Here is an 11357-nt window from a genome sequence, read left to right as displayed (position 1 = left end):
GGCGGGCAGGCAAATTAAAGTCCTGATAAGCTCATAATCACTATGGCATTCAGATTCAGTAGGAAACATATAAGGCGCACCACTAAAGCCTTGAACATATTCCACGCTTGGATTCCACTAAGGCTCACATTTCCTGCCAGGGATACACAGTGCATTTAAGGTAAAGGTCAGCATCCTGATCACTCCCTGCAAACACACTGCAGTGTTCTGGGGAGAAGATGCTGCCACATTCACCTTAAAAATTTAAATTGGAGTTATTTTTAGTATGCCTTTAAGTGGATGAAAGCCATGCGTAACATTATATATTTGCTATATGACATGACTTGACAGTTGCCCCCCAGCTGTGTAAAGAGCATTACAGTGACATCCATGGATTAACAACACTGCATTTGTTTAAATGCCCCCCACACCCCACTGGTTTCAGAAACCAGATCATTGAAAGTCCATGTGCAGTGACTAAATCATAAACAAAAACAAGTAGAGCACACCTAATAGCCCTAAATGCACAAGCTTCAAAAAGCCTAATTGCTATATGTCATCATCAATTTCCCTTTGTTGCCCTGTCTCCCTCCCCCCACACCTCTTATGTCCCTCCACTGCCTGCTGTGCTGATCTGCTTTGAGAGAGGAGGAGCAGGATGGGGAGGGGGAGGGATGAGGCTGACCAGTTCTGGAGGATTCCTTCTCATTCTACCTCCATCCATCCTTTCCGCCACGCCATCTCTCCACCCACCAATATCCCCTACAGGGTGAGTCGTCCTGTGTTAGCATCAGTGTTTCCAGTAGAGCTGCAGGAGGATGAAAGAAGGCAGTGTAACACACACACACACACACACACACACACACACACACACACACACACACACACACACACACACACACACACACACACACACACACACACACACACACTGCCAAATCTTTTCCCCTTTCTTGTTCCTTTACTAACATTCTTCCTTTAATACTTTTGCCTCTTCAGTTCTACTTTGTCAATTGTCTACCATTTTTTCCTCTCATTTGTTTTCTCATTTTTCTGCTCCACTCCAAATCTTGCAGTGCCATGCAGTGTATGTTTGTGTGTGCACACTATAGGCCATAGTGTACACTGTATTGGCAGTCCACTCTCATTTGCTCCCTCTGCTGTGTTTAGAGGCCAAGTGAACACACAGTGGCAGATGGAGAAATAGCGGGGAGAAAGGTGCAGTGAGAAAACAGATCAAATAGGTGTGAAGATTTTGAAGTGATAAAGAAGGCGGAGCGACCCATATGCAGACGTCTCTATAATTATATTTAATGCCTCTGCATCTTTCGGCATCTCTTACACAGCCGCATACACACAGTCTCAGAGGTCAGTTAAGAGGCAGAATATGGAGTGCATGGGCAGACCATTTTACATTTGCAGAAAACAATACCAAGTCACCACTGTGTGTGTGTCACATCATACCACAAAGACATTTATCTGGCGTTTCAGGGCAGCAAATGAAGCATGTCATTGATTTACAGTGTGAAGTCTGGCCTCGGTGTAGCTGCAGCTTGATTGATAATGGATCTGTGCTTATGCGTTTTCTCCGGGGGCCCAGTTCAATTCCACTTTATCTAAGATTATATGAAATTCAAATGAAGTTCATTTATACGCCGAAAGGCCACAATGAAATCAGGGGAGACCAATTAAAAGCCGGGTCCAAATGTTATTAATAAAATGAATTAATTGGGTGTGCAATGCAGGATAAGCATGAAGGAAAATAAGCTTATTTGTTTTGCTGGAGAGCTTCGCATGAGGAGGATAAACATGTATAGCTGCAGAGCTAGAGGCTCATTAACTATAGCTTAACACAAAGACTGGAAACAGGGAGGAGCAGCTTTCCTCCCTCTGACTGAAGAAAGAAAAACCCACCTATCATCGTCTATAATGCTCACAAATGCAGTCATATTATTTTGTTAATTTAACCAACTATGCCCATATTTCAAGGCATGATTGTTTTTTGACTTTCACATTATTATGCCAATGTTTCAGCTTGTTAGTTGTCTTTTTATTTCTGTTTGTATGGAATAAAGCGTAAACAAATGAGCATAAATGTGTTGTTTACTGAGGTGCTGCCAAGTGGGTTGGTTGTGCTTTGTTATCAATGCTTTCCAGGAATGACAGTTTACAACCTTTAAGTGAACCAAACTAAAAAAACATAACAGAAATGATATTTGTATAGGACCTTTCAAGACTAATATCACAAAATGCTTTTCAACAAAATACTAAAAACTTAAAATGTTCAAAAATAGATTTTTTAAATTGGTGAAAAACAGGAAAACTTTGACAGACCTTCAAAAATCCTGGAGACCTGTTGCTCAAGACCACTTCAAAAAATACAATTTAGTCTGGCTTCTTAAAGCAAAGTAGAAAGAAATGTTCTTGTGACCGTTTTCAACATCGGTGATGCAGATGCTCTGACATACGGGTCACTTTATATGATGGAGAATGAGCTCACAGAAAAAGAGCTAGACTTATCAGGCACCGTGAGCATAATGTCCACTGGATAAGAGCCAGGTATGGTGAGGTAGCAACCGAGTCACAGCTACTCTAATTTACACCTTTCCTGCAGAGGCAAGCTGCCCATGAGAACAATATGTGAAGCTGTGGACTCTGGTCTTTTGACGGGGATGCTGCCAGGATGCTGAATAAATGCAGGGTTGGTTAGTGATAACAAAAAAAAAAACAAAAAACTTCTTTCTCTGCAATTTAGCTGTCCCTCTCTCACCCTGTCTCTCACAATAGCACATGAAATTGAAATTAGCCACGCTGGGCAAAGGGAATGATTGCCGACTGTGCTGCACACACAACTACCCATAGTGCAATTGAAAAGACTCTGAAATTTTGCAACTACTAGCTTTTCTCTAGAGCTCTAATATCCTTTATGAGATTAAATGTAGGTGAATTTGTTTCTGCCGAATCCAGATACATTCTCTTCATGATGGGACCATTTTCTTAGATAAGACCTAGATTTAATTATAGGTGTGATCCGTTTGTCATGTCAGCAATTGGCAGCAGACAGCAAAAGGAATGTTTTCATAACATCCTTCCTACACATTACCCCGTGAGTTTCTCACTTGTACATACCAGTATTTACATCCCATTCAATATTGTGATGTTATAGAAACCACAGGTGCTTTACAGACCATAGTTCAGTGGCACCACCTGTTAAAGGGCTCATTTGAGATGGATGAGTGACTCCCTCTGTCTATGTGGCAAACAGCTGAACATTAATTTGCTGCCATAATCAGAAGAGAGGCCTGGAGATGGTTTTTTTTTGAGCAATAAAATAAAAACGACTGAAAACCGAATCACTTTCCATATGTCAGGTAAAATACAGCACTTTGGGAATATGCAAACAGCCACAGGCAAACGCATCATTTTCTTTCAAGTTTGAACATTTTCCAAACTAACTTCAAAATTACAGCTATGATATGTATTAGAGGTGGCGAATGACAATGTGCTGTGCTGCAAAGAGTCTCTCACGAATAAAATGCTATTTTTATAATTTCTTTACATTTTATAATCTGTTGCTGAGTAACCATTTTCCACGCTTTACTTGGGAAATGTCATTTTCAGTGACAATACTGCCCCCTTGAGGTTTTCCCTCTGCAAAGCAAAAACAGTTTTTCTAATCTTCTCATATTAACCAAGAAGCATCATCACTGCTGAATTTGTGACCGAGATCTCACAAAAACCCATATTTTATTTCACGGATGTGAACAGTTTTCTGGCAGTTAGTCGTGCAGAAATGTATTATTTGCAGTACTTTCATGCAAAACAAAGAAAATAAATTCTCTCCCCATACTACAGTAGCCTGTTTATAAGGAGAGAAGACAACTTTAAATTTCTTCTCAAGTGTGTCTTGTACTGCAAATCCTCATTGGTCATAGATTCATTTTGTTGGATTAAGCAGATGCTGTGCAGGTTAGACATCATGTAAGCACATTACCCTCAAACTGCAGTATGCAAATGTGTTTTTGAATGTGTCTTTAAACAGACACACCAAGTGATTGCAGAATAGTGCAGAAGGATTACCTTCAATTCAATTTATATAGCTCCAAATCACAACAACAGTCACTTCAGTGAAAGCACTTGGTGACAGTGTGAAGGAAAAACTGTGTGGGAGACTGTGTGGAAGAGAGCCAGAGAATAATTAATGATGTAATGCAAAGTGGTGGATAAACAGAGTGAAAAGAGCTGATCAAAGAAGAAAGACTTGATGCACGATGGGAAGCCCCAATGGGCCTAGACTAATGCAGCATAACCTGAGGGTTCAGCGTCACCTAAACCAGGCCTAACTTTTTTTAGCCTAATTTTAACTAACTTCTGCTGGTCAAAATTACAAATAAAGTATGTATCCAAGGCGGATGAGTAAAACTCCTTTTTGTCAACATAAATCTCTTAATACAAGATAAAGAAGTGCAATTTCTTTATCTTTCTTTATAAGGAAGAAAAATTTTCCCCAAAGCCTTCCAGTGTGCTGGATTGGAGTCTTTGCAAGGTCGATTCTGGCCCTCGGGCTCCACGTTTAACAGCCCTTTTCTAGAAATACTGCACTGATACTGTGCGCCTGGACAGCCTGGTAGCTTCAGACTTGAGAAAGTTTCAAAACTCGACATTTCTGTGTTATGTGGGAAACAAAACCAAAAGGCGCTTTTGTTTGCATACATTTATTATCTTCATAATATCATTTGAATGTTCGAACAAACATTTTTTTGCCTGCTTGACAGATTCTCTGAAAAGTTTATATCTGTACTACAATACAGTTAGAATAACAACAGCATCAACAGATGCCACAGTGAACAGAGCGTTGACCACATGGCAATGTTTATGCACGAATCCATCTTAGGAATATGGTGCAGAATTGTACGTTTCTCACGCAAAAACAATGACTGTAAAAATGAAAAGTTGTACAAAAGTTATGTTATACATCATTTCCTTAGTGGTTTACATTTACATTATAAATGTACCATTTGATTGCAGTACAAAGATTCCTTCAAATAAATCCCTTTGGGAATATTAATATGACTAATACAACAAATCAAAGACATAATTGTGAAACTATTCAATCAAGGGCAAAGACTAGGCAAGCTAGCAGTAAACCTTTTGACTTGGTGAGTCCCTTTACTGATCTGTGATCAAGCTGCAATAACATGCATCATCAAGGCAATATATATAAATTTGAAACATTCACTTGATGAGACAAGAACCTCTATTGCCCTCCGAGCAAACACATCCAAAAAAAAGTGAAGGATGAAAACAAATGTCTGCTAGGCAGGAACACGAGTCACAGCACTGGGAGAATCAGTGCTCAGCATTATTTATCTATTTTCTTTTTAAATGTAGTACCATGTGGAGCAAAAGCAGCTCCGGGTTTCCTTGTAGAATAAAGAATCCCTTTCTACATTAAGCTTTAGCCTTCTTCATCTTCTTTAAGACTTCAAAAAAACAAAACAAAAACAATAAAAAACAAAACAAAAACAAGAATTTACCTGGTTTGCATAAGCAACCATGTCAGAATATCACTTAGTGTAGTGTTACTAACTTGACAACCACATTGAGAATGGCTCAAGTCAGATAGGATAGGATGCGAGATAGGACGGAAAAGTGGTTAAAAATGAGGGTTTTAAATCGCTGTAAATTAAAACAAAAAAGTGATAAATGATCAACTACTTTGAAACGATACGAGGATTGCTGCTGCTGTCTGTCATAATTAAATCTGCTGAGATAAACGTTTACGCACTTGCAGTGATAATTTTTCAGAAGTGTCTTGTACATACTTTAAGAGTTTATACAGGTCTTGTTCATTTAAACTAAGAATATTACTCAGTCTTAGCTTTTAAACCTACTGTACTGCAAATATAAACAAAAAGGAAAAATGACTTCACAAAGAGGCTTTGAATTGCACTTGAAAAACGCTCTCATCATTGGAAGATGGATGTTCTTGTAGTTTAAATGCTCAGACATATTTTAAGAACATTACACAAAAAAACATTTGAGTTATCCAAAGTTAATGAACTGCTGGAAAAAAGGATGTTTTCCTTTTCAAAAAACACATGACTGAACATAATCCAGGGCTACAGAGCAAACACAAGCTCTGGTGATAAACACTGCCGCTGCATGCATAATTCTGTTACTTTATTAAACACTGCTTAACCAGGTTTTGGGGATATTAGATTACATGACTGATAGTAGAAAATACCAGATTTTTATTTGTTTTCATCTTAGATCTCGCAGTACTTCTGGTGACCTTAGTTCTCTATTTGTGTCTCGCAGAACTATTAATATGAGACCATGTTGGCTGTGGGAAAACTGGTTCTTTGTGTGATGGCACTTCCTATCTGGAAAGTAAGGTCAGAACAAAATATTAGTGTTCTTAACGAAATTTCTTCCTGCTGAAAAAAAATGAGTTATGGATATTGGCACGTTTCACTATTAAAGGCAAGGCCTTGTTCTGTTAACAGGCCTCCTCTCCTTGCTCTAGCTGAAACTCTAAGCTAACAGAAAGATAAAAAAAAGTTTCAGATACACAGTAGACCAGATTGGGAGATTTAAGGCACATGGAAGGGGCCACAGAGAGGCCATGACTGGCAAAAAAGATAAAACAAAAGACCAAGTACTATAAACACAGAAGAAAAACCACAGAAAATTGCCTGTTGACACAATCAAAGAGGCCTACAAAGCTTTGCCTAACTGTCTCACATCTCTGCTGCTGTCTAATGGCACAGCCATGTTATGGCTCCAGAGACTAAAGGGCAGGAAATAAAACTAAAACTTACAAGCAAACTAATTACAAAAAACAAAACAAAATAATCATAGACACTCATTCATGAAAATATAAAAAAATACATATGTAAACCGATTACCAATAAACATTCCACTCATTTGCCTAAGATGGTAATAAAAACTAAAAAATAAAATCATAATGCAAAATGAATACAAAATACTTATTTTTGTCTCGTCTAGAAAGAGAAACTGATGCTCAACACAAACACTGATCTCGGAGGAATGTCCACCAATCGAAACACTGAAGGAGTCAAAGGTCACAATGAGATTTACTTTGGTTATGTGTTAAAGTTGATCAAGTCACCGCTTAGGTGCGCTGACCTATTATTACTTCATTTGGTGCTGTGCTAATGTCACTGGTTAAGTGCTTACTTTTGGCTTGGTAGAAAATGCATCTGTGCTTTAAGTCAATAAAAAAATGCATAGTTTCATTTCAATCTAAGGAATAAGGCTCTCACAGGCAAAAATCTAGTATTATTAAAGTGCATGTCACTGATACAAGAGCATAATACAAATGCAGGTAGTACCAATGTGTAAAATGATGTACTAATCATTCTGCCTGTTCCCTTGAACAAAAAGTGGACAGAAATACTGGACAGAACCAAAACCACACCCTTCATATATAAATGCTCAACAAGAGACTAGTGGATTTATAAGGCAATAACACTGAACTTCATGTATCTGAGAAATCCCTTTTTTTGTTGTTGTTGGCACTTCAGGTAAAACTATGGCTTTTAAAAAAAAAAGTATTTATAAATGCGCTATATGGCAATGCAACTTTGCGAACAGTCTCAATTCAGCTGAAGCTGAAAAAGGGTAAACAACCACTGAAACCTAGACGCCACTCTAAGATGCTGGACTCTGGTCTTCTTTATGGACGGTTCTCCGATGACTGGAGCTCTGGAGGCGCCTACCATCGCCCACTGACGCTGGCCATCTCAGCGTGAAACTGGCGGGAGAGGCGGCCGCTTGCCCCCCCTTCCAGGAAGGAGGACCTGATGGGTGGCTCAAATAGTTTCCTCCGGTTCTTGTTTAGTTCTGTGGGCAGGAAAAAAAAAAAAAAAAGATAACCGCAAAACATCAGGAGCAGCAAAGGTGATACAAACATAGTGTTTAATGTGGGGTAACTTCCATTGTTGCGATGGGAATTGCAGCAAATCAAAGTAAAAATAAATAAAACCGTGGAGAATGTTGCCATGTCTCTGCAGCCTTCACTGATCTACAGTGACAAGAAAATTGGATTCAAAGCACTACAGAATTGCTCAGATCAACAAAACCCCTCTTTGTGTCCATCTGTTTTTACACAGCAGTTTGGACAAAATGATTTCATAAAAATGTCTCAAGAACACCCTGGCATCTCTCAGTTATTCATACGATAGCCGCAGTCTGTCGGTGCCAGCATAAACCTTCAGTATGATTACTGGAGGCAGGCAGCTCGCTCCAGCAGCTCTTTTTACTGGCACACCAGCAGGAAGTTAAAACCTGGATTGCCTTGACTGGTATTCTATCTTTTTATGAGAAGCAAAAACACAGAAAGACAGACAGAGATGCGCAATATGCAGTTTTCAAGCTCTAGAGTCGGTCAGCGGAGATGAAAGTTGACCTCGACTTGGCTGAGGCGACAGGCAGCAAAACCGATCCTGGCCTTGGATCCCTCTGCTTCCTTAATAATCATAGTGCTGACCTCGACATTTCCCCTCATTGCCCTCGCTGTCAACCCTGACTCTGGTCAGACGTTTGTGAACTGAACATTTAAACAATAACCATGACAGGAAGCTCATGATCCCAACACAGACATGATTAACTCGTGCAGGCTATTATAATGTCAGTAATGAAGTGTGACACCCACCACATTCACATTAGATCAAGTGTAACAACAGGGAAGAGTCTGCATCAGCATGAGACAGGCAGCTGGAGCAGCTGGGAAAATACCAAAACACTCATCAAAGAAGAATTTGCTTGAATCCCATTTATTGCTGCTGCTGCAAATTACTGCAGCATGTCCTCTCAGAAATCTGACCAGTTTAACTTCTATTCTGGCTTGCTGACAACAAGAACCACCTATGAACTTTGAGATATGAACTTATTATTTATCTTTTGGACTGCTGGGATCCACTCAGACAAAACAATAAACATAAAAAAAAAACCCATTAATGAAACTGCCTTCAGCAAAGGTGAGCTGGCAGAATGAAGCTCGTGCTGGTACGAGTGATTATCGGCACAGGAAAAGACCAACGTGGGTATCTCTGCGTTGTTATGCAAATGTTTTATTTGCAGTGTCATGCAGCTGACAGCACAGAGAAAGATAAAATGCAACAAGAGAATGCTCTTTCTGAATTTTTTTTTTCCATACCCGAGATAGCGAGCAGCATTTTCCTACGGGCACCAAAGGTGGTGATTCCCAGTTCCTTCAGGTCCTGGTCTGTGAGTGTCAGGAATGTCTGGAGGTCAATCTAGAAGCAGCAACGAGCCAGTTTAACAACCTTAATCTAGAAAAGATCTTCAAACATAAATGTCAAGACTAATGGTCATGTACATAATATCCTCCCTGCCATGCAAGCAGTAATATTTGATGTACGAATGCAATTCTACAGCTTGTTAAGGAAAAATTAATTAAACTATGAATGTAACATAGCAACAACAAATAATGACAGGGATATTTCACTTTGGACAGAAGTAATGGTCTGGCACACCCACACGTCCACCCCTACAGTTAAACCAGGGAAGACGATGAAAGCTTGTGCGATAAAAACTTGGTTCAGAATCAGGATTACCTCTTGTTGCTGGAAGACGTCCGTGTACTTCCCCAAGCCCAGTTTGCTGAAAAGCTCGGGCAGGTCTGAGCCTTTCAGAGACGAATTCAGGCTGCAGCCGTTTGTGCCCGTTACTGATGAAATAGAGTCCATGTAGTTGCTGCTGCTGAGGAAATGTTCTGCAGCTACAAGACAGTTTAAAAAGAGACATTTCTTTCATTCAGTCAGGTAATGAAACAATGTTTAACTTAAAGAGATGAAAATTTGGACCATTTTGACTGAGACCATCTGTTCTGCAGATTAACTAGACTGGCAGCTTCACTAGACTTTAACGTGCCAACCCTGAGTGCTATATTGAGTATATTACTCTTACAAGCAAAACCATCAAATTCAGAGGCAAGAGTGCTCACAATGACATTTTAAATCTTTATTTTGTTCTCTTTCATTTCATTGTTAATCAGCATCATTATTTGAAGACAAAAACAACAAAAATTTACTGACCAGATTTGTTCTGTTTCCTCTTTGGACTGCTGACGGCTGAGGCGAACTCTGTGTGGCTTGCTAGGCCGTTGCTGGTGGCGTTCCTCTCACGCCAGTTGTCAGAGTCACTCCCGTTCCCCACGCCTTCCCGGCTGCTGGATCGAGACAACGACAGTGGGGAACCCTGAGGACCAAAAAGAAACAAGTTCAGACTGAATTCTGTACATCCCAATACAGAACACAAACGTCTGTCTACTAAAACAACAGTCAGGCAAATAATGTTTCTTATAATATACACAACATCAGTACATGCTAAGATATTGAACATATTGATCACGATAATGAAAGTTAAACACTTTCATTTCTGTCTGACCTCGTATGTCGTGCTCATGCTGGGTTTGTATGAGACGTGATTAGCTCTCCTTAGTTCCTTGATAGTCTCAGCTGGCATGGACTTTGAGAAGCCCAGACCACTCCAGGTGTTGGTCGGAGTGCGCACCTCAGTCACTACTGGCTTCTTCAACATAGCTGTGCGAATACAGAAAAGCAGTGATGCAAATATGTTTCTATAAAAGAATTATATAATTCTTTTATAGAAACACTAAATATTATATAATTATATAATATTTAGTGTGAAGATGTTTTTGTGGCTAAAGAAATAAATGTAATTTTTTTTAAGGGGACTAAATTATATGTCACACTGCTAATGACACTGATTGCACTATTTGATGGCACAAAAATGTCAACTCACCTTTAGTTGCCAGTAGCTTTTTCTGTTCATAGTCAAAAGCCTGTAAAATTCAACAGATGGTTAAAGCCAATAAAACCATGGCCTCTCTTTCCATGTTAGCTGTGTGTGTGTGTGTGTGTGTGTGTGTGTGTGTGTGTGTGTGTGTGTGTGTGTACCTGCATGTTGGCAAAGGAGGTCTGAGGTGCCAATCGGATTCTCTCCCTCTCGTTCAGTTGTGCTGCCCTTTCAGCTGCCCGCTCACTCCCCGGTGCCCTCTTATCTGCCACAGGACTGTCTGATGAGCTGGACTCCGTGTCCGAGAGGAGACAGTCAGAACTGTTGGAATTAAAACAGGCACTGTATCAGTAAATAACCTTTCTTCAGCTCATCCTTTGCTGACGTGATCACTCAGGCAGTTAAAGAGGGCCTTTAGTAACTAGCATCTCCATTATCCCTTTTCCACTAGTATCTACTCAGCTCGACTTGCCTCGGTTTTAAGGATTTTCCATTTTTGGCACCAGGTACTTTTTTAGTACTTACTCAGCCGGGGTTCTAAGTACAAAAAAACCCAACAACACAGCGGT

At 39.8% G+C, this 11357-nt stretch overlaps 1 protein-coding gene across 2 annotated transcripts in view; it reads right to left on the bottom strand.

Annotated features, from left to right (window-relative positions):
* Positions 1-4688: 4688 nt before the first annotated feature.
* bicc1a (BicC family RNA binding protein 1a) overlaps positions 4689-11357 on the bottom strand; it is a 60257-nt gene continuing 53588 nt past the window's right edge. For both annotated transcript variants that reach the window (XM_085427764.1, XM_085427766.1), the window contains 7 exons: positions 10950-11109; positions 10795-10834; positions 10417-10571; positions 10065-10227; positions 9585-9748; positions 9164-9263; positions 4689-7848 (listed from right to left, as the gene is read on the bottom strand). In XM_085427764.1, coding sequence (XP_085283890.1) covers positions 7721-7848; positions 9164-9263; positions 9585-9748; positions 10065-10227; positions 10417-10571; positions 10795-10834; positions 10950-11109 — 910 coding nt within the window. In that variant the 3' untranslated portion in view covers positions 4689-7720. The remainder of the gene's footprint in view (positions 7849-9163; positions 9264-9584; positions 9749-10064; positions 10228-10416; positions 10572-10794; positions 10835-10949; positions 11110-11357) is intronic.

This window comes from Rhamphochromis longiceps, linkage group LG13 (genome assembly GCF_057381845.1).
Source record: "Rhamphochromis longiceps isolate RC_006_pf linkage group LG13, R_longiceps_female_GT1.1, whole genome shotgun sequence".
NCBI classification, from domain to species: Eukaryota; Metazoa; Chordata; class Actinopteri; order Cichliformes; family Cichlidae; genus Rhamphochromis; species Rhamphochromis longiceps.
Note: the sequence above shows the minus strand (reverse complement) of the source record. Positions and strands in the feature narration are given on the sequence as shown.